This window comes from Humulus lupulus, chromosome 6 (genome assembly GCF_963169125.1).
Source record: "Humulus lupulus chromosome 6, drHumLupu1.1, whole genome shotgun sequence".
NCBI classification, from domain to species: domain Eukaryota; kingdom Viridiplantae; phylum Streptophyta; class Magnoliopsida; order Rosales; family Cannabaceae; genus Humulus; species Humulus lupulus.
In genome coordinates this window covers 1,975,014-1,999,600 of record NC_084798.1, presented here as the reverse complement: position 1 = coordinate 1,999,600, position 24,587 = coordinate 1,975,014, and the positions used below count along the sequence as shown (strand labels likewise).

General features: G+C 33.2%; 4 protein-coding genes across 4 annotated transcripts; 2 read left to right on the top strand and 2 right to left on the bottom strand.

The window, feature by feature from the left end:
* Nucleotides 1–820: 820 nt before the first annotated feature.
* On the bottom strand, nucleotides 821–2,026 carry LOC133781361 (uncharacterized). Its single transcript, XM_062220330.1, has one exon. It carries the CDS (start codon nucleotides 1,841–1,843, stop codon nucleotides 965–967), a length of 879 nt encoding a protein of 292 aa, XP_062076314.1. The 5' UTR covers nucleotides 1,844–2,026; the 3' UTR covers nucleotides 821–964.
* Nucleotides 2,027–6,970: 4,944 nt separating this feature from the next.
* LOC133781360 (uncharacterized) lies at nucleotides 6,971–10,883 on the top strand. The gene is made up of 9 exons (XM_062220328.1): nucleotides 6,971–7,108; nucleotides 7,203–7,303; nucleotides 7,388–7,487; nucleotides 7,572–7,631; nucleotides 8,126–8,188; nucleotides 8,300–8,497; nucleotides 8,597–8,708; nucleotides 8,844–9,043; nucleotides 10,409–10,883. The coding sequence occupies exons 1-9, from the start codon at nucleotides 6,986–6,988 to the stop codon at nucleotides 10,499–10,501; spliced, it is 1,050 nt and encodes a 349-aa protein (XP_062076312.1). The 5' UTR covers nucleotides 6,971–6,985; the 3' UTR covers nucleotides 10,502–10,883.
* A 5,611-nt stretch (nucleotides 10,884–16,494) lies between these two features.
* LOC133781358 (transcription factor Pur-alpha 1) lies at nucleotides 16,495–19,182 on the top strand. Its single transcript, XM_062220326.1, has 5 exons — nucleotides 16,495–17,008; nucleotides 17,116–17,163; nucleotides 18,062–18,202; nucleotides 18,340–18,582; nucleotides 18,669–19,182. Exons 1-5 carry the CDS (start codon nucleotides 16,661–16,663, stop codon nucleotides 18,819–18,821), a joined length of 933 nt encoding a protein of 310 aa, XP_062076310.1. The 5' UTR covers nucleotides 16,495–16,660; the 3' UTR covers nucleotides 18,822–19,182.
* Nucleotides 19,183–19,300: 118 nt separating this feature from the next.
* On the bottom strand, nucleotides 19,301–21,173 carry LOC133781359 (L-ascorbate oxidase homolog). Its single transcript, XM_062220327.1, has 2 exons — nucleotides 19,971–21,173; nucleotides 19,301–19,881 (listed from the first exon to the last, which is right to left on the bottom strand). The coding sequence occupies exons 1-2, from the start codon at nucleotides 21,128–21,130 to the stop codon at nucleotides 19,581–19,583; spliced, it is 1,461 nt and encodes a 486-aa protein (XP_062076311.1). The 5' UTR covers nucleotides 21,131–21,173; the 3' UTR covers nucleotides 19,301–19,580.
* Nucleotides 21,174–24,587: the final 3,414 nt, after the last annotated feature.

Sequence of the window (24,587 nt, the reverse complement as noted above, 5' to 3'; positions counted from 1 at the left end):
CAACAAAAAAACCCTCATATTTTCGCTTCACATTAATTTGTTGCGTGTTAGGTCTTGTGAAAATACAGGCATATTATAAGTCTATATAGCAAGCTTTATTCTTTGATGATAGTCATTAATGATAAATGAAGAAAAGTCTACTTTTAATTAGGACTCACTCACTCACCATATGGCACCTAATTAAATTACATAATTAGTGTAATTAAATGCATAGCGGTTATGTAAATTAAATAGATACATCGATCCAATTCTTTCTATAAATATATATTCATATTATAGCATTGATTTGTTTGGTGCAAGTAAGTCAAATATTGGCCACCAATATACAGTTGGAGACAATATATACCTTTATTATGTATATATATACTTTATTTTTGTAATAATTAAGAAAATAAAAACAAACCCTTTCTACCAGCTTAAAATAGTAATAATCGAAAAAAAATTTGCTGTCTCCAATTCTCTATCTCTTCCATGTCCCACCAATTATTTTAAGACATCACATTTATATATAGTTGGGAAAAGAGAAAGTTGTAAATAATTTAAATATATATTAAATAAATAAATGAGTTGTCTTTAAATAATTGGTGGGACATGGAGGAGACAGGAAAATTGGGGACAAGTGATTTTTTTTCGTACTAATCACTCCACTTCTCATTTACAAAATATCATATACAATTACATTAATTAATACCATGCTAATTATCATCATACTATGTCTTAATTAATTAATTAACAAACTTATTATATCTTTATATATACATATATATATATAGCATAATAATTTCCAATGCTATACGTATTCAAATTTCCAAACAATAAAGAACAAGAAAAATCAGTATATATATATACCATATATATTAATGATAGGAATAAAAGCAAAATTAAATTTAATAATTTTGTGATTTCTTTTTTCACGAGAAATTAATTGATTAGATATACATAATTATGATCTAATATATATTAATCAAAGAAAGCGTCGACCACCACCACCACCCCCACCGGACTGTACTTCCATTACCGGTTTCATCACACTACAGTAACCACCACCACCACCGCCACCGCCGCCGCCGCCGCCGCCACTAGTTTTCTTATTATACGTTCTCATCTTAAACAACATCTCCTTCTCATCACGACCGTCCATTATCTCCACTCGACGATGATGATGATCATGATCCTGCTGTTGCTTCCGCCTCTTGACCGGCACAGGCATGGCGTCCAACCCCATAAGCTTGGCCACAACTCCGGGCTTACACCACACCACGCTCTCCCCCGCCACCGTGGGCGGCAGCAGCAGCCCACCACCACCACCACCGCCGCCGCTGAGTCTCCCACGAAGCCTTCTCAGCTCACCACAACACACCGATCTCCTTCCCGGCTCTTCCACCACAGTATTCTTACTACTGTTGTTGTCGTTTCGGAACGAAGATCGGTACATGGCGTCCTTGCCGTCGAGAGAGAAGCGAGGGTACTGACTCATGGCGGCGTTTCTGGCTGACGTGAGTATGTCCGACGATGATGATGAGTTGTTGTATATAACGTTAGTACAAGACATTCTACGACCATTGTAGTTGTAATTGTTGTTAGTAGCATTGGATAATCTTCTGGCTTTCTCTTCTTCCAGCTCTAGCTTTAGAATCATCTCTTCTAGGGTTCCGACTTGATGATGATGATGATTATCATGGTGGGGAATAAGAGGAGGGAGGTGGGTGTAGGAGGAGGAGGAGGAGGAGTTGTGCTGGTCGAGAGTGGAGGTGGAGTCGTCGCCGTTGCAGAAGGTTCGGAACCCTTTTCTCATCTTTCCTCCTAATGAGTTTTTCACTAGGAATAAGGAGAGGTCTTTCATGGCATGATGATGATGATGATGATAATGATATAAAGGACGATGAGTTTTGGCTAGCTAGGGTTAGGGTTAGGGTTAGGGTTAGGTATAATATGATAGGATGATGATATATTTGTAGATATACCAAACAAACAAAAAGTGGATCTTAGTCTTGTGAGTTTAGAGAGGAGAAAACGTGAAGGGAGTGAGAGAGAGTGAATGAGGAGCGGTGGTGGGAGACATACTTACAATAGATCTCATAGATGAGATGTATATAGCTTTTGCCTTAATAACAATCACATGACAAAGAAGGTAGTAAAAGACTTCACAAGTGTTTATATTTTATGGGTCATTCAATTATAATAACACTATATATGTTTGGAGATATTTTTTTGAAAGGTTAGGGGGAAACGGGTGAGAGGAGAACAAAAATTAATTATTTGCACTATTATAAAATGTTGATAAGGGGTCTACAAGGAGATGACATACTGTTATTGGTGCAATCCAATATCGAGTATCGCTTATTTGAATTTAATAAGTATTATGGGGTATCGCTAGCTAACCAATCATGAGGCGACACCTCATGTGGTGTTGAACACCTTAAGGTGCCAAATAGCAACACTCATTATAAAATGTTAATAAGGGGTATCACTCCACAAGGATGTGACATACTGTTATTGGTGTAATCTAATATCGAGTCTCATTTATTTAAATTTAATAAGTATTATAGGATATCACTCTAAAATTAATCCTTTCAAAAATATATAAGAGATGAGAGAGAAAAAAATCATAAATAAAATTACATAGAAATATCTTCCACAAAAAGTTTAATTATATATTTATATTAAATTGAATAATAATTTGGTATTTATACTTTGTATCATCATGTTTTATTACTCATCTCCTAGTTCTCAATACCAAACAACTATTCATTTTACTTAAACTCATCATTCACCACCCAATTCTCTTTTATTAATTTGTACCAAACATGGCCTAAATAAAAATTGGTGGAGAGACATTATGGGCATTTATACTCTCAAACTAACCATATAAAGTTAGTATTAAAGAGTATAGTATGTAATAGTCGAACTTGTGATGCTTTTTAAATTGTAGTGACTAATTAATAATAGCAATAATTTATTGTTGATAAATATATATGCTGTTTTTGACTTTGAGTGCTATGTTATGTAATTATATGTATCCAAGTACGTTACACAACAAGGCTTTAATTTGTTAATTAAGAAGGATATATACTCATTTCAAAGAAACTCCTTATATATGATGGGTATGGTCCAAACCTAGCTATTCTAGTAAATAGGTACTAAAAAGTAATAAATTAATGGGAGACACTATTAATTTGTACTTTTTTTTTGACAGAGTACTAAGATAAAATAGAATTATAATGATATATAAAGACATAATTGGAAAATAAAATAAAATAAAGAGAGTTGTTATTATATGATTTCTAACACCACATGATGCGGCTAATAATAATTGATATATCACATCATTACTACAAAAGAAGCTTCCTAAAAAAGTTTTTAGGACTCGCGGGCGCATTGTGAGTCCTAAAATAATGTTTTTAGGGCTTGTAAGAATTGACGCGAGCCCTAAAAGAATGGCCGAAGTAAGTGGCGGCTCACCACTCCACAATGGTCATTGAGTTTGATTCTTTAGTGAGTTTTGAAGCCCAAGATGCAATGAATATGATGGTGGTGGTGGTTCATCTCATGGTGGCTCGAGGTGGCCGGAAAGTGTGGGAAAACCCAAAATCGCAGAAACTTTGACAAGCACTTTGAAGGCCTTAGGTCGTGCGTGAGGGGCTGAGCTCCGAGGGTTGGAGGTTTCGGGGGGCGGCGCGTCGATTGGGGCAGCACGTGACGTTGGGTGGCGATGGCAAGGCGGTCGTTTGGTCTTGGCAGAGACGAGCTAGAGAGAGAGAGGGAGCTTCGGGAAAGAGAGAGAACTGAGGAGAGAGAGTGGGTGATTTGAGTGATTTTTGTGTTTTTTTTTTATATTATTGAGTGATTGGAGGGAATTTGTGATTTTTTTTATGACACACATAAGTTTTTAGGGCTTGCACTGCGTGTCCTAAAAAAATTCTTTAAAGACTCGCAATAAATGTCCTAAAAAGTTCAGGAGATGTTTGTTAAAAAAAATCAAACTTTTAGGACACACATAGTTTTTAGGGCTCGCAAGAAATGCTTTAATGACTCGCAACGCAAGTCCTAAAAAGTCCAGGAGCTGTTTTTAGGGTTCGCATCAAGGTGAGTGCCCTAAAAAAGTGTCCTAAAATAGTGTTTTTGTAGTAGTGCATATTAAATTGCACCGATCATCATATACTGCATTGTGTGATGTTAACACTAAATGGTGCACCATCCTAATATTCTAAAATAATATCAATTAATTATATCCATGATTAGGCATACAACCACAAAGTCATTTTCAACAAGTGGAGAAACAATAGAATATGATGCATGCATCAAAACACTAATCGGTAGAGTCCTTAAAGGAGACATGAGAAGCAAATTATTAGCCATATATATGATCTCCTATTCATTATAAATGTGAGAAAGACTATTTGAATTCCATTTGAGAAATTGAGATGTTCAAGCAACAAAGTTATGATTAATTGTTTCAATCTTTTCCAACCCAATTTTGACCACCCAAAATGTGCACATAATCAATAACACACTACTATATACATCTTGACTTTGTTGGTTGAGACTTGGATTTTGAAAAGGGTAATGATATGTGCACTCAAACATTACACAGTGACGTGTCACTACTTTTTAAAATAATGTGTCACAGTTTTAATAAATGTAATTGGCTAGATTAAACTGTCACATCACTGTGTGTAATGTTTGAGTGTATATTTTGGGTGGACATATCATTACTCTTTTGAAAATTCAAGCAAAATAAAATAGAAGAATAATGATATTTATATATTGAAAATAAATTAATTAAGAGCCTTTATGGAAATTAAAGAAGATGTATAAGTGCATAAAAGATAGAAGATGCTTTATGTGTATATTTATTACGTTGTTAGAATATGGAAAATTCTAAATATGGGCTGTATGTATGTGGGCTAAAATATAATAGGTTCGTGAAAGTGGGCTAAAATTCATAAGCCCATAAAAGTGGGCTAATAGGCCCATGAATATGAATGGATTGACTTTGAATTCTACAGTAGAATTTAGATCCAGTAGCTACTTTTAGGTAAGTCATTTCTTTTTTATCTACAATTTTTAAGTTTTAGTATAATACTCACTATTTCAATCAATATACCTATTATACCCCTATAATCGGTGGATACTATTTTTAGAAGAGAATCATGTGGTCAAGGGTATTTTTGGAATTGCCTGTGATAAAAATGGGTAGAACTAAACTAAAAATATTTAAGAGGTAATTTTAGTTAAGAGCTCATTAAACTAGCTAATTTTCAACTTATCCCAATTCTATATTATGGATAAGATTGGATCCATGAGGTTCGCAATTAGGTGCATATAGGATACAATAATATAATATATTTTTTTCAAAGATGACTATTTTTTATTTTTATTTATTTTTAATTTTTTTTACTGCTCTTAAATTTACAATAATAATATAGACCCTACGCGTGTAGTGTGAAATTGTTACAATTGATTACAAATTAAAATAATACTGGAAAAATACATTCAAATATTAGTTATATAAATATATCTTGGGATATTTCGTAATATCTCGTGAAATTTGAATTACTTGGGTTAAATGATTTATCCTTCAAGCAGACCTTTCCTCGAGGAGCTTCATGAGATGTTACCAGCTTCTTTCTCTTCGAGCAACAAACTTGATCAATTTTCATTATTGGGCAAATCAGACTGCAGTTCTTTATACTGATGAAGTCTATTCGAGCAACTACATTATCTCGACCAGCTTCTTGAAATTTGATGTCGTTTACTACAACATGTCCATGTCCAACTTTGGGTTAAACCGATTTAAAAAAAAAAAATATTTTAAAATATATTACTTAGTGCCCAAAAACACAATCTTTATATGTGCTACATTTATCAAATGATATACCACATCTCCACATCTATATCCTAAAACCCCTAAAAATGTAAAAGAAAAAAATAAAGGGAAAAAATATATTTTTTCACTCAAACATATTATATAAAAAAAATCGTAGTGAATGTAAAATTTCTCTATAAAATATCAGAAATTGTGCCAAATCAATCCATTAAACACCCTACTACAAATATATATATATCTTCTATATAATAAGTGTGTAGATAACAGAAATTTTTAGTTTTAACGGTTTTTTATTTTTTTAAGGTTAACTTTAACAGAATATTCTTATATTTAACAGAATATTCTTATATTTAACGATAGTTTCTAAATACTTAAACTTAAACTTAAATAAAATAAAATAAAATAATTAATTAAAAAAATTAAAATATGATATTTTTGAGATATTTTTCAAGAATAATTATTTAAAAATAATAAATAATTAAACAAATTAAAATATGATATTTTTAAGATATTTTATAATGATAATTATTTTAAAATAATAAGTAATTAAACAAATTAAAATATGATATTTTTGAGATATTTTATAATGATAATTATTTAAAAATAATAAAATCACATGCTTTATAACTTAAATCAAATTTAATTAAATTTAAACTCACTTATTAGAATAATATCATATTAAACATATAATATAATCTAATGTGAATTAGCAACAAATTATTTTTAAAAAAACTAGCAATAAACTTAAATTTAAAATCTACGTATAGTATTTAATATTACATTAAACATATAATATATAATCTCTTGTTGTCACTCCCGAATTGAAAAACTATAACAAACATAAACTAAAACAAAAATAAATAAATTATTTAATTCAAATAGGATATTTATTTCAAAATTTATATGATATTAATATAAATTTAATAAAAATAATTAATATATTCTATAAATAAAACTAAACAATTTATATGATATTACATGTTGTTTGTATCTAGTATATATATATATATATTAAATATAGGACCAAGATAGAAGACAATTTATGTGTATGTATCTTAGTTTGTTAAGAAATGAAGGAGAATTCTAAATATGGGCCACATTGAGAAGTGGGCCGGAGGCTTTAGAAAATAGGCCCATGAAAGTGGCCCATCCCACATGAATGGAAGTTGGCTCCTTCCTTCGTTCGTTGTTGTGTTCCAAATTCCCAATTCTCAAATCAAAATCTCATCTGAGCTCTCTCGCTGCGCTATTGGCTTCGTTCAATTCAGTCGATCGAAGGTAAGCACTTCTCTTCTTCTAGGGTTTCTTTCTTACCAATCATATTTGAAGATTATTCGATTTTGATCTGTGTTTTTTGCTTTCAAAATTAAAGATGAAGAAGGCGCCTTTGGCAGTGCTCTTGTTGCTGCTCTCAGCTTTGATTCCATCTGGGTCGTCCTCAACTGTGCCTGCTTTCCTCTGGTCCTCACATGGGTACGCTTCCTTACTAATCACCATTGCTATTCTTTTCTCTCTGTCACAATTTTATGACCAATTGAACTATTGTCACATTCACAGGGTTCATCCATCATCGTCGTCATCTGTAAATTATCAGACTTTATCTCCCAAGGATCTGGCAAAGTCCCTCCTCTCCCAAGCTGGGTGGTCACACTTATTGGTTAGTTTATTAGATTTAATCATTGTTCTTACTTACATTTCGACATGTGGTTTCTAAATTTTAAGTTTTTTTTCTTTTCTGTAGTGCTCAGAAGACCAAGTTAAGCAACCTCTGGATCTGGCTCTTATCTTTGTTGGTTCACAGGTAAATCTAACTTCTTTATCTTATTATTAGTTCAATGATACTCAAGTCCGTAGCTTTACTTTTTTAACCATATACTAAATTGAGCTTTAAAATTTGAAAGCCTTTTCTTGCTTGTTACAATTACATGTTTAGTTTATCAACTAGGAGATACAGAACAATGTATGGATAACTAGAACTATAATTTCTCATTTACATATTCAACAATTTAGAACAAATACACCCATCTTAGCAGATTTATCACGTACTAGTAATCCAAAAATTAAAAAGCCATGACCTGAGAAAATTCATCACAAACCCATATAGCAGATTCATCACGTACACCATGTAGCAGATTCATATAGAAATTCAAATACACCCATCACCAAGATTGTCTTGGGGCCTCATGTTTGCTGAATCAATAAACCTTATTATGCCGGCAGCAGCCACCGTCTGGAACTGGATACAGAACAATATATGGGTATTGTTGTTAATATTATTCACTTTCATTTCTGCAGCTACAGTCTTCTGATCTTTATGCAAACACCAATGCAAACAAAGATTTTGTGGACTTTCTCAAGGTAACAAAAACACGTACTTGCCCACTTGTTTTTGGTTAATCTACTGCCAGTTTTGGATACCAAGGGTTTTTCTTTAACAGCTACCATTCCATGCTCGTCACTCTTGTATAGGTGTCCTTTACAAGATCTAATTTCTCCATGGCATACCCCTACATTGCTGCAACAGAGGAGTCAATGGCCGATTCTTTGCTAGAAGGAGTTACTGAGACTTGTGGAAACAACATTAATTTGGGTAATATTGCTGTCTCGGAGTCGTGCTCCCTTCCAGCTGGAAATTTTCAAAAACTTGCAAACGTGCAATCTGTTCATGTAAGTGATTTGACTGTTGTATATGAAATCATATATTGCTAATGTTAAGGTCTAAGATATATATGTGATGCCTTCTTTTTGCCACTATGAATGAAATAGGATTTCCTGAGTTCAAGGACAGAAAAGAGAGCAAATGGGGAGGCAGATGTGGTTGTGTTCTGCCATGAAGAATCTAATTCTTTGGATAATGTTCACCAATCACATTCAGAGAGTATGTTAATTTGTATTCCACTAGATCTGTTCGTTGATTTTTCAATTGATTATGAGGCTGTATGTTGGTTTGGGTTATGTGATCATGCGTTTTGGTCTGAGGTTGTTTTACCAAATATTTTGACTAAATGTACAGCTGAAACTTTTGGCAAGCTTGTTGATTCCATGGATCAGTCTGGGGAAAAGTACGCAGTTCTGTATGTTTCAGACCCTTCTAAGTCTATTCAGTATCCATCATCTCGGGATGTAGAAAGGTTTTTGGCTGAAAGCACCAACACTACAATCTGTGGTGAAGTTTGCAAGATCAAAGCATCACTTTTGGAGGGACTTCTAGTTGTAAGTTTTGAGTTTTATATGACAATGTTTTATTTGTTTTTGAATGCCTTTATGCCACTATATCAAAATCCAATGTATCAGCAAAAACTTTTAACTAAACATGTTCTGCTTGAAACTAAATTATGCTTACTGCAATCCTTTATTTGTCTTGTTTTATTTCAATCCATTTGATTAGGTTATCTTTTAGTGTTCAGCAATTTTGACATTTCATTTATGTTGTTAAATATTCAACCAATGAGCACCCGGAATTTTGTAATTATCCATTTTGTATTATTCATTTATGCTTCTTACTTGTACACATTTTCAAATTGTACAAGATTTTTTTTTGGTAGGTAGTTGGTGCAAATTTTATTTACTTTGGTAGTTGGAAAATGGAAGAGTGAGACATTAGACCCTTTTTCTTTTTTGTAAATCTTTACTATATTTCTATTGCTTGCTGCTGGTGACTTGTTAGGGTATTTGGCCAGCAGTGAAACATAGCTTATAGATTGTCAGATTAATTAACGAACAATAAGAAGCCTAACCAAGGCACATAACCTAAAATTATGTCAAAACTGCTCATGAAAGGGAGATGTGAATAAAAGTAAAGCAGTCTAGTCTATGTCTAATGTTTCTCATTGGCGGTTAGGGATATCACTTTACAAGTTGATTCAAGATCTTATTAAACCAGTACACCTCCAATTAGGATAGTTTATGGAGTATTGTTAGATAGCCTTTTGATATATTCTTTGGAGTTTGGTGCTTGCTATCGTAATTATATACATGTTGCTTGTTCATAATGGGGGATACTTGTTGGAGTTTATAAGTGGTTCAAATTTTTCCTGCAAATCATTTCGACTTGGAAAACCTTTTCTTAGTTTTGTTAGGTGTTCTCATTTAGTTGTATATCTCTTTATCTTGGAAATGAAATTACCTCTGCACTTGTAGTCAGATATGTATGTTGTGGATGATGGGTGTCAGCATTCGTATCATCCTGTTTTCTTAGTAAATGTGGTCATCTCCAAGAAGAGTTTGAAATATCTCTTCTAAATGATACCAAATTCGAAGAGTTTGAAATGTCTTCCTGCAGAGATTGAAGTTAAATTTATTGTTAACTCCTGTTGTGCTGCTTCATTTTCTAATTGTCAGCGAATTTTTAAATCTGTGAGAACTATTAAAAATGAACTATTTATTTTTAAAATCTGTGAGAACTGTTAAAAATGGACTATTTTTTTTTATGTTGTCTTTGGCAACCCTATTCTTGTTTTCTGTCTGCACATATGAACACATATAGACATTGTTATGCTGAGTGTTAGATGAGCTTCTTTATCACCATGGCTGTTGTTTTGTAGTATTCTAATGGTGTTTAACTTTGTGATTTTTCAGGGCATTGTTTTGCTTATAATCCTAATATCTGGCATCTGCTGCATGATGGGAATTGATACTCCAACAAGATTCGAGACACCTCAAGATTCTTGATTATTTGTATTTGTGCAAGGTAGTATACCTATTGCTTGCAGCAGCATGAGTGCTCCATCCAAGGCACTGGTAAACTAGATGGCGCTTGTTATATAGTTCCAATGGGTGGGAGATAGAGATACCCTTTTGTAATGATTTGCTATCTTGCTCAGGAGCTTTTTTTTTTATTCTGATAAAAATAATGCAATATGATAATTTTTCCCCCTCTCGGTTGCATTGTCATTTTAGGTCCATGCTGGGTTCTTCTTTGTTTGTAATTCTATTTATTACTTCGACCATAGTTATCTAAAGCCCAGCTAGCTGGTCCAAACATGGTACCTACCTCTTATTTTATGATATCATTTGTTACATAATAAAGGGCCCTACTGAGAATTATGTGTAATGCTCTGTGCTTAGTACCCTTTGGAGATAATAGTAGCTGTGAGAATGATCTAGTTGATTTGGTCTGTGATATGGTTTTTTTTTCTCTCATTAATGTGATAGTCTGCTGCTACAATGACAAGAGACCCCACCCTACCCAGCCACTTGTAGGGATAAGGGCAGAGAGAATCCAAGAGCAATCTTTGTGTTTTCTGATCAAAACCCCACCTCCACTTATTATTATTATTAGCTAGCTACCAAGTTCCACCAGTCCCCAAATTTTACCCCCTTATGCTGCTGTTCTTCTTCTTATTGAAAATAGTTTTGTTTTTTGATACGATCATTCCTTACCACGTAAGTTCTGACTTATGGTGACAAAATATATTTGTCCTTATAGACAGACAGTGTATGAAAATGGAAACAACACAAGATGCCATTTTCCATTACATTGAATTGTTGAAATAGTAAAAAAGGTGAGATTTACCTTGATTATTGAACCCCAATTACTCTCTTCCCTAGAACTCAACATCTACATGTTTTTATTCTCAGACATTTTGGAAACAGATACACATATATCTACCTCTATATCTTTTTAATCTCTGCTCATATAAACATAAGATTCTCTTCTCCATCCCTTATGACTCTTAAACATAAACATTTTATTTGTCTGTTTATGTACATATATTATTTGTTTATGCCCTTTTGAGTAGCTTTAGAGTTGGTCTGCTGCAGTGCAGGGAATTGCACGTGATCAGCATATATCAATTATTTATTTATCATTTGTTTTTCTGCAACAATAGCAGTACATTATTCCCATGGAAAGTCCAAACCATAAGCATAGCTGCTGGTTTATCATCTTGTTGACACACTCTTTCTCTTTACATAGGATTAATGAAGCTTCCTTAATCAGGTAGCCAGGTAAGTGGGTGTTATATCATATGTTTTAATCTACTATTATATATAATAGTATGAAGCAATTTAGAACTGAATTTGGTTTTTTGTATGAATAATATTTATCTATATGAGGGAGGAGAGGGTAGATGTGTGAGTATGTTGTCCCATACTTTGTATTATTATTGTATATGTGATGTTGTGCAGCAGCAGCAGCAGCAGTGAGTGAGTAATTTATAAGGAGTTGTCCTTATCACTATCATTAATATCACCTGACTCTTGTATAATTGTATTGCCCATCTAGTCATCAAAAAAATGACAGAGGATAGGGATTAATCAGCAGCTACTTTATTCTATATATATACATATATACATATATATATATAGGTTTATTTTGGTATTTTGTAACTCTCTCTCTCTCTCTCTCTCTCTCACTCTCTCTCTCTCTCATATAGCTTGTAGAGTGCAATGTGCAGCCAAGGATGACTTGCCGATGGCCTCTTTGTTATTCATTCCACTCTTGTAGCTTGTAGAGTGAATATATATGGTTTTTGTTGGCAAGTTGGCCTTGGCTACATGTTTCTTTCTGCTTCATTGATCTCATCATCTTCATCACCATCTCTACTCACTTCTCTTCATTACCTTTCTTACCAAATAACAGGTACTTCTTTACAACCATTGATTATTGTCAATTAATTAGGTTTCTTTTACCTTTGAGATTTTTATTATTATCATTATCATATCAGATAGAGTCTTTACTAGGATATCTTCATACTTGAGATTTATATATATATCTCTACTGTTAAAGATTTCTCTCTCTCTCACTCACTTTATTTATTTTAGCATAACTTTCCAAAAGTGGTAAGGAAAAGCTTATCGTTTGATTGAATCATGATTGGTATGTACTTTCTCTCTGGCTAGTATTTTATTTTTTGAAAAAAAAGTAATTTATTAGGTGGTTTTGTAGCCTAATTATCATAGTCTGCAAATGGAAAATAATTAAGATTTATGATTATATAAATAGGCCTGGGTTTGATGATGAATAGATGATGATTGAATTTGCATGCAGTTCATGATTGGTTACACGTGTAAATGTAATCTATATGTATTTATATATATAAGGATGTATATATATATAGGGATTTAAACTTTATTAAATCTCAATGATTATATGGATATAATATCAAAATAGTGAATTTTATAATACTCAGTAGTCGTTCGATTCAATGCCAACTTGTTTACTTTAATCATGTTATGATTCGATTCCAAGAACCTTTTGGTAGAATAATTCCCACATATAATCAACTTAATTAATTATATAATAATGAATATAATCAAAGTACAATCCATTTATAGTTTTGTAATCATATAATTACATATGCTGTTCATAAATTGAGTTTTCCATGGTTGACCTTGTTAATAATTTTAGTATGATATAGAGCTAGAGATAGATATGTTTAAAGTGCATATGTATGACTTTATTATAATCTGTTTATGTTTGAATTAAAGAAACAATAATTCAGCAATATTGTATTTATTATACTAATTAAACAAAACCCATGGATTTTAAATTTAAGTTTATTGCTTTTTTTTAAAAAAAAAAAGTAATTTGTTGTTAATTTACAATATGTTCAATATAATATTATTTTAATAAGTAAGTTTAAGTTTAATTGAATTTTATTTAAGTTGTAAAAAATATAATTTTATTATTTTTAAATAATTATTATTGTAAAATATCTTAAAAATATTATATTTTGATTTGTTTAATTATTTATTATTTTAAAATAATTATTATTGTAAAATATTTGAAAAATATCATATTTTAATTTGTTTAATTATTTATTATTTTTAAATAATTATTATTATAAAATATCTTAAAAATATCTTATTTTAATTTTTCAATTATTTATTTTATTTTATTTAAGTTTACAAATAAGAATATTTTCTTAAATATAAGAATATACTATTAAATTTAATATTAAAAAAAATAAAAAATAGTTAAAACCAAAAATTTCAATTATCTACACATTTATTATATAGAAGAGATATAAATACTATCTCATTGTAGTTCTTGAAACACATGTTAGAGACATAAGCGTGAAGATTGATTGATGAGCTCCACATATCTCATGATCCCATTTTTTATTTGAAAATTATGGTAAAATAAAAATGGAAAATTTTCACATTATTGATTTTGAAGCTATGTGAGTACAATGTAATTACTCACGAGTTAGAATGAAACAATTTTGTTGAAATAATAATAATATATTTGGTGCAAGATATAACTCTCCTAATTACACTTTAATTCTCATATTCCCATGAGAATTAAGTGAAATTACACTATGTAATTATTAATTACTATTAATTTTAAATAGTATTTATTATATAAAATTATTTTTCTATGTAATTACTAATTGTTTTACCAAACATGACAATAGGAATTCATAAATAATTACCACTAGACATCCAAACACACAACACACATTGTATTTTAAAATATAGTACAATTACTCAGATATGTAATTACTATCTTAGTAATTACAAGACCTAATGATTACACAGTTATTTCCAAACACACCATAAGTAAATGTGGTTCCATCGATCGATTTATGATTTTGCTCTTCCAACATCCGAACCAATCTAAACCACATTCCATGAATGTGTTTTGGAAAAGAAAAATGTTAAAAGAGTAACCATGGATTTAGGTATTTTTGAGAAAATTCGGTTAGATCCCAAGATTTTGGCCTTTGGAAAGTTTACTTGAAAATAAATTACAACTAATGCTTCCCCCATGTGTAAAAACGAAGATAGTTAAATAAGATGTGGAGGAAGGTTATTTGCTTCAATTAGCATAAGTTTATATTTTCTTTCTTTAGTATTTTGCTTATTGTTAGGGGATCTTTGATTCATTTCTTACTATTATTTTATCAAATTATCGAGAGATTAATTCATTTTGACTTAAGCATCGAAGGTTCTTCTTCTAGGTACTCTGGAAGATTTTCTCTTCTAATAATCTGACTCAAGACCACATTTAATAGTTGTACAGTCAGCTCAATGTGTTATCAAAGTTGCAATTACTTGATTAAAGAGCATTTCCATTATTGGACCTTTCCAATTGTGGAAAATATTGATTAAGCAAATTATATGCTTCAACAAATTCTATAATGTTTAATTTAGTAGATGTGTTTGGCCCTCCTATGATTTTTTTTCTTTCTAAAAGCCTTACATTCTATATTAAAGCTCACCAAAAGGCTTTCCAAAGTCAATTTGTATTGTTATTTTTGTTCAAGTTTATTTTATTCTTCATTTTTTATGTAACTCAAATAGATTCTCAAATTTGAATGGTTTCCCCAAGAGATTCCATTCAATGAATGTGAGGCTTGATAAGTATCTTGCTCCACGAAAAGAGAAAATTATTCAACTAGAAGAGAAAGTTGATTTATTTATTTTTCTTTATAAAGATTTGTTATGTATTTCGCCTAATTTATTGTTAATATACTTCGATCTGGACTAGATTCCGTGTATGTAAGTTAAGAACTGAACAATGTAAAAATCTTTTTTTATTTTTGTAGTTGCTCTATAGCTTAGATCTATCACATTAATGTAGATGAACAATTGGGTAAATATGCATAATTAGCTAACCAACTTTTAAAATTCATATGCAAATTTCACATTTGTACTAACTTGTATTAGTGATGATGACACATATTAATATTAACATTGCCCATAACATTACTCTCTCAAAAATATATATATATATATGTGTGGAGTAATAATATATGCAATTAATATGCACCTGAACATTATTCACAGTAACGTGACAGATTAGCTTAGTTAATCACATTTATTAAAATTGGAATCTACTGTTTTAAAAAATATTGCCACGTCACTGTATGTAAAATTTGAGTGCACAAATCATTATCCTATATGTGTGTTTGTTATGAGTGGTCAATTTAGAGCAAATAGAATCATATAGGTGGGTAGAAAATGAACAGTTATAGTTTGGATACAAAGTGGTGACAAATGGTTATTGGATTGAATCAAAAGTCTCCACAAGAGAGTATTATATATATAGAATAATTTGGTTACAACATCATTTTCAATTGAGAGCATTTAATGTGAAAATAAAGAAAGAATTTCAATATCCATTTAGGAGTGAAAAGAAGGACAACAAATAATGTAAAACTTATATGAATAACAAAAAGTACATAGTATGGCATACCATACTCACTTCTAATTAGTTTTCATTCCATTTGTATATATATACCAAAACCAAATAATCATTTGAATTTGGGTTTGGTTTTGATTTTGGTTTCATCATACTTTTTACTTATTGGTGGAAAAGAACAAAAAAGAAAAGAAAAAGAAAAAAGAAAGCACAATGCCCAAGGATGATCTTTGAAAGATGGTTTGATTGGTCAGTTAGTCATAACCTATAAATATATGTGTAGTTATATATACACACACACACAAAGAACACTTTACTTTTTAGTGTCTTTTAGACTTTGGAACTTGTAATTGCCAATACAATCACATTCCAATCAATTTTTTCACTCTATGGAGTTTGATGTGACTTGACACCACCCCTAACAAACCCTTTTTTTTTTTTTTTCATTTTAACCCAATAAAATAAATAAATAACCAATTTTATAATTATTTTTTATAATAAAAAAAAAAGAGGATTGCGGATACAGTTGGGAATGAGTGACTTAGTCAAAATTCAATACTGAAATTTTTAGATTTTAATTAGTTTTGTTTCTTCTTCTTCTTCTTGTTCTTCTAGCATAGTTGAGTTAATTAATTGATATTATCATAATAAGCCCTTTTTATTCTCATTAATTGCAATCTCAACCCCTCCTTCTTCTTCCAGATCTGACTCATTTCACAATTCACTAATTTTCTTCTCAAATGGAGGCCAATTCTGGAGGAGGAGGAGGAGGAGCGGGAGGACCACCGGTGGGACCACCGACTACGGCTGTCGCGGCGTCTGCTGCTACCGGTGGTGGTGGCGGCGGCGGAGGGAATGACGTGGAGCTACTCTGCAAGACGCTTCAGGTGGAGCACAAACTGTTCTACTTCGATCTGAAGGAGAATCCTCGCGGCCGTTATCTCAAGATTTCGGAGAAGACCTCCGCCACTCGCTCCACCATCATCGTTCCTTTCTCCGGCATCTCCTGGTTCCTCGATCTCTTCAATTACTATGTCAATTCCGACGATCAGGAGGTCTTCAGCAAGGAATTGCAGCTCGATACCAAGGCATCTTACTTTTTTTTACCTTTGTTCGTATTCCTATTCCTATTCTCTTTTCGTTTTTCATTGTATTTACATAGATTCTCTCTCTCTCTCTCTCTACTTTCTCTCAGGTCTTCTACTTCGACGTCGGCGAGAATAGAAGGGGTCGTTTCCTCAAGGTACTCTCTGCGTTGACCTTATCATCCTTTTTGCCTTTGGCTTTTTCAAACTATGCAGGTATATAAGTACAGTTCTAGGCTTGACTATAGGTTGACTTTTCTATGGATTCCATTGGATTGGATCTCATTATATATTTATATTTGCTGTACTGCATATACTTTTTGGCCATTCATTTCAAAAAGGAGAAATAAAGCCTTTGATTCTGAAAATGAGTGTATGTATAAATCTATGGAAGAACAGTATGATAATTGATCTGCAAGTACTGTCCTAAAGTTCATCAAAGAAAGACCAAACAAGTAACCTCAACGCAAACTTTTTTCAGTAGAAATGTTTTCTTTCTATTTATGCAGTTTTGCCTATTGTGTTGGTGAAATGCTTTTAGGAAGGTTGGTTTGGCTCTGTGTTTCTGTAATGTTATGATAATAAATAGAATTACGAACTTGCTGTTATGTCTTCAGACTTCTTAATTGTTTCATAAATGGGAAACAAGTACAATTTTGAAAATTTATTATGTTACTGTTACATCACTTTAAAAATTAAAAAATGTATTCATACTGTGTTTATACAAGTCTCTGTACATTCTTACATAATACATATCTATATTTATAAGTATATGTATAAGCTCTTTCTTCAGTTATTCTACTGCTCAATTGTCTATTACATCATGTTCTGCTTTTGGGTTTAGCATATTCATTTAGTGTGAACTGTGAACATGCCACAATTCTTAACCCCAATTAATGTCTTCTTTCAATACATAAATACAAAGAGGAAATACATTCTGTTCTTATGCCTCCAACTTGATCTTTACATATATATATTTGGTTCTCTGCCTGACTTGTATTGTGTTGAATGTCTTATCTTGTTATCTAACATTGCTTAAGTTGATTGTTTATGCAGGTGTCCGAAGCTTCTGTGAGCAGAAACCGCAGTACTATCATTGTTCCTGCTGGAAGCACCCGGGACGAAGGGTGGGCAGCATTTAGGAACATCTTGGCTGAGATCAATGAGGCGTCAAGGCTTTTTATACTACCCAACCAGGTAGTCAGTCTTTCATACGATTAACAATTTGTTTTAATATGTATAAATTTATATGTTTATATATTCTTGTCTGAAGCGAAAGAGTCTCACGAGTTCATTCTTATTTTCTTGGCCTGGTCCTGCATTCTGAATAACAGCAAAGTGCTGAATCTTCAGAACGCATTGTTGGGCTTTCAGATGATGTTGGTGCCGGCTTCATATCTGGCCATAGTAGTCAACCAGCCACAACCACTGAACTGAACATGGATAGATCCGTAGAGTTGCCAGCGCAGGACGAAATTGGTAATATGGGAGTCTCGAAAGTTATCAGGGCTGATCAGAAGAGATTCTTCTTTGATCTTGGGAGCAATAACAGAGGTCATTTCCTAAGAATATCTGAGGTGTGTGCCTAAATATGTGATTTTCTCCCTTTCTTCTTTCATTTAAAGACTCTTTAGATGTTTAAAAGATGATGTGAAACTTTCAGGTTGCGGGTTCTGATCGGTCTTCCATCATTCTCCCACTGTCTGGACTCAAGCAGTTCCATGAAATAGTGGGTCACTTTGTGGAGATCACCAAAGACAGAATTGAAGGAATGACAGGAGCAAATGTTCGAACAGTGGAGCCCCCACAGAGATAGGCGAATGCAAACATGGGTTTTTTGGTGATTAAATAAATAATTCCTGTCTGCCAAAGGTTGCTGATCTAGAGGTAGAAGTGGGATTTTGATTAGGGGTGGGATTGTGCGTTAAGCTGTTTGTTCTGTAATTTTTTCTTTTTTTTTTCTTCTTCTTCTTCTTTCTCTCTTCGTTCTATTATTCAAGTCTGAAATAATCCGATTCCTATCTGAGCAACCTAGAATTCGGAGATAATTGTGAAGCTTGAATTGAATTAGGGAATAATAGGAAAACCAACCAAGATACTTGTAATTGCCAGTTTGAATAGTGTCCCTTCTCATTTACTATAACGTAATAATGATAATTGCAGCTGTGCTTTATTCTTGTTCGGTCTTAAGCTGACTAAACTCTCCATTCACTTCATTAATAAACAGATTGTTATTGCAGGTTGGTTTTTGTTTTGTTTCAACCATAACTCTTTATTGGTATTGTATTGTATGTTGAAGATTAGTTTGCTGCAAAATCTCAAATAAAGAATCAAAATGAATTTCTCCATTCTCTTTTCTTCCCTTGTTTGCAAAAGAAGTCAGTATGGTGATTCTATACTTTTATTAATCATATAGTGGGTGACATTACATACTGTAGTAGGGAAAAAGGTTGCTCCATCCTAACAATTTTTTTTCTTTCCTCTTTCGTTGTTGGTTGGTATGATCCTGAACTCTTACATAGCTTTGTGTCTTGTAACACTGACTGACTGAAACGAATTGGCCTGGATGATGAGTTTAGATGGTGTATGGAGGTGGGAATGGAAGTTTCTTAACGATGCCGCAGAGCAAGGCATTATCTGGGATGTTGTACTCGTCCCTGAGTGACCGTGCCGGTGACAACACGCTTATGTAGAGCTGCTGCCCCAGGTACCGATTCTCTGTCAACTCTGATCTCAAATTCCACATCCCAGCATTGTCAAATGTCAGCAAAATTGCAGCATATGACTTGGGGAACACCTGAATGGTGTGCCTGCTTACTGCATCAAGAAGATTGTAGTTTTTCCTTTGCTCTGGGCTCCACTTCCCTGGCCCTATGCTGCAGCAATAGTAAACAAACGTAAGTAAGTTTAGGTGTAATTAGTCATTATTGAAGAAGAAGAAGAAGAAGAAGATTTTTCCACTTACGCAGCCGCGAAGAAGGAGTATCCAGCCAAATGCCATGACTGCAAGCTCTTCTCATGATTTTCAAAGATGATCTCGACAAAGTTGCGGAAAGGTTGGTTGACAACATTAGGAGCCAGAGTCACTTTCTGTGGGGTGCCTTCAGCTGGTGGCTCGTCTTTGATACTGTCGTATTTGAAGACCTTGTCGGCTACCCTGAAGTACTCAGCCAGCTTCAATGGTGTGGCTGTATCAACATGGGAGACTCCATTGATAGTGTAACGAAGCTTGCCGTTAACCCTGCTGGCAGAGTTGACAAGCTTGATGGTGCGGGTGATGTTGATCTTTCCGTAGTGGTAAGAGCCCTGAGGGTTCGGCCTGGCTGCACTAGCTGTGAGGTTCCACCTAAAGGAACGGAACTGGTTGAGTGACCATGCCCAGTTTCCAACCGGGGCTGCTGGGATGTCAGCCGAAGGAGGGCCACGCTTGGCGTTGGTGTAACTGACGATGGCTTTTCCCGTCAGCACTTTCTTGGTGAATCTTGTGGAAGCCACCATGTAGTACGCCTTTGGCTCTTTGTCAGCAGTGACGAGCACCGAAAAGCACTGCCCCACATGCACGTCGAGGGACTCGTAGACGTTTTGGACGGTGTGAGAGCCCTCCATCTCAACAAGCTTCATGAGGTGGTTTTGGATTCTGAAGTTGAGTGAGGTCTTGAGTCCCACGTTGCATATTCTGTACTTGTAGGTCTTTCCAGGCTTCATGGTGAAGAGAGGCTTGCCCCTGCCCTTCTTGTCGAGAGATTTTCCATTGATGAGCACACCATCTGGTCTGGCGAGAGAGCGTCCAGCGTCTAAGAAGGACTTGAGAGTGGAGTGGCTCTTGGTGTACCAGTCGCCGATGAGGACGGTGTAGTCGTCCTCTGGATCGGCGTAGGGGACGGGAATGAGGAGGCGGCTGTTGACACGAAGGCCGCCGAAGCCTCCTGCTGCTCTGTGCATGGCTGTGGTGGGATAGTAGAAGTAGCTGCCTATTTGATCCTTTACTTGGAAACGATAGGTGTAGTTTTGGCCTGGGAGAATAGGGCAGTTGGTTCCTGGTACTCCATCTTGCCATGAGTTCTTCCTGTGCTGGACTCCCATCCTAAACAACATGATCATTAACATTATTTGCATGCATAACATAACATATCATCACATCACGTCTAATTCCTTTTACCAAATTTATTTGGAGCAACATTCTTAATACACTCCACACCTTTCAGGCACAACTATATTACTTATTAGAGTTGGCCAAAATTGGAAAATATTCGACTGAAGAAAGAACCAAATATATAGGACAATTTTATTTTTATATAGACTTCACTTTGAGCCCTACTGGTGGGGGTGTCAGTGTTTTCGACCCGTGACTAATTTTCAGTGCGAATTTTTTTTATGACCGGATATATTGTAGTTGTTTAGAGCATCCTGCAAATTTTTAGAAAATTCCGAATAATTCGTAGTATCAAAAATTAGGTTCAAATATGTTTATTTTCCACGCGCATAAAAAAAATTAGTCACGAGTGCAACAATATGTTTGTACTTAGTTTTCGGTACTGTAAACTATTCAGAATTTTCTGAAAATTTGTAAGATACTCTAAATAGCTACAATATACACGGTCATAACAAAAATTGCGTCGAAAACTGTTCACGGGTCGATAATACTAAAAGTCCTACCGATAGGACTTAAATTGAAGCATCGAATTATTTCTCTATATATATATATGTTAGAAGATACTAGCTAGGCAGGGTACGTACCAAGTCAAGAGAAAGGGCTCGTCGAGTTGGTTGATGACATTGACGACGATGTTGTTGTTGGTGGTGGAGTTGATGTTTGGGCCTGGAAATTGACCATTGATGAGAATCCCTTGTTGAGGAACACCCAATGGGGAAATGGTACCATAAGTAACTTTCCATGTAAAGTAAAGGTAAGGGTCTTCTGCTTGAATCCTCAACACCATCATCCATAGCCAAACCACCAACGACAACAACACCCCCTTGCTACTAATCCCCAAAATCATCCTATATCTATCTATGATATATATATATATAATTATATAATAAGACAGATTATATCTGTCTAGTTTTGGTCCCTTGAAGAAGAAGAAGAAGAAGAAGGTAGTCTTCTTCTTTGAACATATATATAAATGGTGATAATCCCAGAGGGTACCGGTGTTAGTAGAGGCCTTATGTGTTGTTATATAATATATAATGTGTTGAGATGAACCACAGAAGTTAATAAGGGGTCCTTGTTTAACGCTCTTCCTCTCTTTACTTTTTTTTTTAACCCTTTATATATATAGACTTTACAAATCACAATTATCATTAACCTTTCGTTACAACTCACCATCCTTTATAACTAATAAGTTTAATCAATTCTACTATTAGTTAATAACACGTACCATGCATGCATTTATATACATATATATATTTATAGCATTATGTATTCTTTCTTTTAATTAATAATAATGTTATCGCGACTCCATTAATTTATATATATATATATATAAGGGTTTATAATTTTTTTACACTATGTGTTTTGACAAATTATTTTTTAGACCTTATGTTTTGTAAAATGGTTAAAATAGAACCCTAAACTCGATTTTGGTCAATATTTTCTTAACTAAAATCACAAATAATTTACCAAACTAACAATTCAGAACAAAAATAAAATTATTTTGCTTAAAAACTGTTTTGTTATATTCAATTTTTTCTTCATCAAAATTGAGTATAGAGTTCTATTTTAACTATTTTACAAAACATAGGATCTAAAAAGTAATTGGTTAAAATATAGGGTTCATTCTGTTATACCCAGATTTCGAGCCATGATAAATGTGACCTCGAAAGCTGGATTCGCAACGAATGAACTCGTAAAGTCTGAAGTATGTTCCAAGACTAGACATCGAGCCTGCAAAGCTGAGACGACTTCGAATATGGTGGCCTCGAAATCCACACGATCTCGAAGGGTAGCTCCCGAGATGCATCTGTCCTCAGGGATGACCTCGGGTCATGGGTTCCGAGCCTGACGCGCGTACGATCTCGAAAGCCATGTGACATCGGGAGATGTTATTAGCTCGAAAGTTGATGTGAGATCTGGGAGAATAAGGCCTTGGTGATATATGATAATAACCATGAATATCTTAAAGTGTTGCCTATAAGAGACGTGGTCTACATTTATTATTGTAAATCCCCTAAAATCATGGGATATTATTTGATTAGTTATACGCTTCTTGGTCTTCAGGGGACGTTTCATTTTATATCGGATTACAGGCATTTAAGACCATTTGATTTATTTGCACAAAAAGAGTAACTACCCGAAATGTGTGGGATAGTACTCTGCAATCTTCTCTATAAATAGAGAGGACATGCACCATTGTAAATGACCGAATCTCTGAATCTTGAGAGAAGACTCTGAAGAATTCATACTTGAAGAATTTTCAGAGATCATCTTGAGTTTAAAAACAAAGACTCGTGGACTAGGCAGATTTAACTGCTGAACCACGTAAAAATTGTGTTTTGTATTATCATATTTATATTGGCCATCACTGTTTGTTGTTTACGTGCTCTTCTTTCACGGTTGACGAAAAACGGCGTCAACACATTCAAAATACAGAATCCAAAAAGATATAAACCTTATATATAATCAATATATACGATGATTTATTCATTTTATATGTAGCATTTTAGCGCTTTAGATAAAAATTATTCATAGGTACAAAATTGAACTTAAATTATTACTGAAAAAAATAAAAAAAATAAAAAATCTCCACGGACCTTTGGTCATATTCATATTTGTTTTTTGGGTTTATATTTTTTTGGACCCTGTGTTTTTTACTATTATCTGTTTGGACCTTGTGTTTTGATAAATTAATTTTTGGACCTTGTGTTTTGTAAAATGGTTAAAATAGAACCCTAAATCCGATTTTGGTTAATGTTTTCTCAACTAAAATCACAAATAATTTACCAAACTAACAATTCAGAACAAAAATAAAATCATTCTGCTTAAAAACTATGTTGTTATATTCAATTTTTTCTTCATCAAAATTGAGTTTAGGGTTCTATTTTAACTATTTTACAAAACATAGGGTCCAAAAAGTAATTTGTCAAAACACAGGATCCAAACAAGTAATGAGAAAAAACACAGGGTCCAAAAAAGTATAAACCCTTGTTTTTTTCCTCTTTAGTTTAGAGCCTGCTCTAGATTTCTTTGCATGCATTTAGCAATCATTTGTTTATTTTAGTTTTTTATTATATTTTTTTGAACTTCCTTCTCTTTCCTCAACCATTCATTTTCTCCATCCAATCCTTTCCCTTCTTAACTTATTGTCAATATATGTTTAAAAAAAACAATAATATATATCAAATTTGGTCATTATATATAGTATGGTTAAACAAGCTGTAAAAAGCTTTTCTCTTCCTATCTTTTTACTTTGCTTTATAGATACCGTTTTATTTTTCTTCAATTCTAAAAACAATTTTTAAGTATCCATTGGTTTTTTTCTATGTTCTATTTTCTTTATGGTATATGATTTGGCTAGCTATATATATATATATATATAGTATAAATAGTATGTCTATTTTTTGAGATGTGTGGTCTATGAAT

Bases quoted from the DNA above. Each gene is read 5' to 3' on its own strand.
- LOC133781361 (XM_062220330.1), bottom strand. From the start codon at position 1,843: ATGAAAGACCTCTCCTTATTCCTAGTGAAAAACTCATTAGGAGGAAAG.
- LOC133781360 (XM_062220328.1), top strand. From the start codon at position 6,986: ATGAATGGAAGTTGGCTCCTTCCTTCGTTCGTTGTTGTGTTCCAAATT. The intron at 7,304-7,387 runs GTACGCTTCCTT...TCACATTCACAG, and splicing joins TTCCTCTGGTCCTCACATGG to GGTTCATCCATCATCGTCGT. The intron at 9,044-10,408 runs GTAAGTTTTGAG...GTGATTTTTCAG, and splicing joins TTTTGGAGGGACTTCTAGTT to GGCATTGTTTTGCTTATAAT.
- LOC133781358 (XM_062220326.1), top strand. From the start codon at position 16,661: ATGGAGGCCAATTCTGGAGGAGGAGGAGGAGGAGCGGGAGGACCACCG. The intron at 17,009-17,115 runs GCATCTTACTTT...ACTTTCTCTCAG, and splicing joins AATTGCAGCTCGATACCAAG to GTCTTCTACTTCGACGTCGG. The intron at 18,583-18,668 runs GTGTGTGCCTAA...TGAAACTTTCAG, and splicing joins ATTTCCTAAGAATATCTGAG to GTTGCGGGTTCTGATCGGTC.
- LOC133781359 (XM_062220327.1), bottom strand. From the start codon at position 21,130: ATGTTATGCATGCAAATAATGTTAATGATCATGTTGTTTAGGATGGGA. The intron at 19,882-19,970 runs GTAAGTGGAAAA...CTATTGCTGCAG, and splicing joins TACTCCTTCTTCGCGGCTGC to CATAGGGCCAGGGAAGTGGA.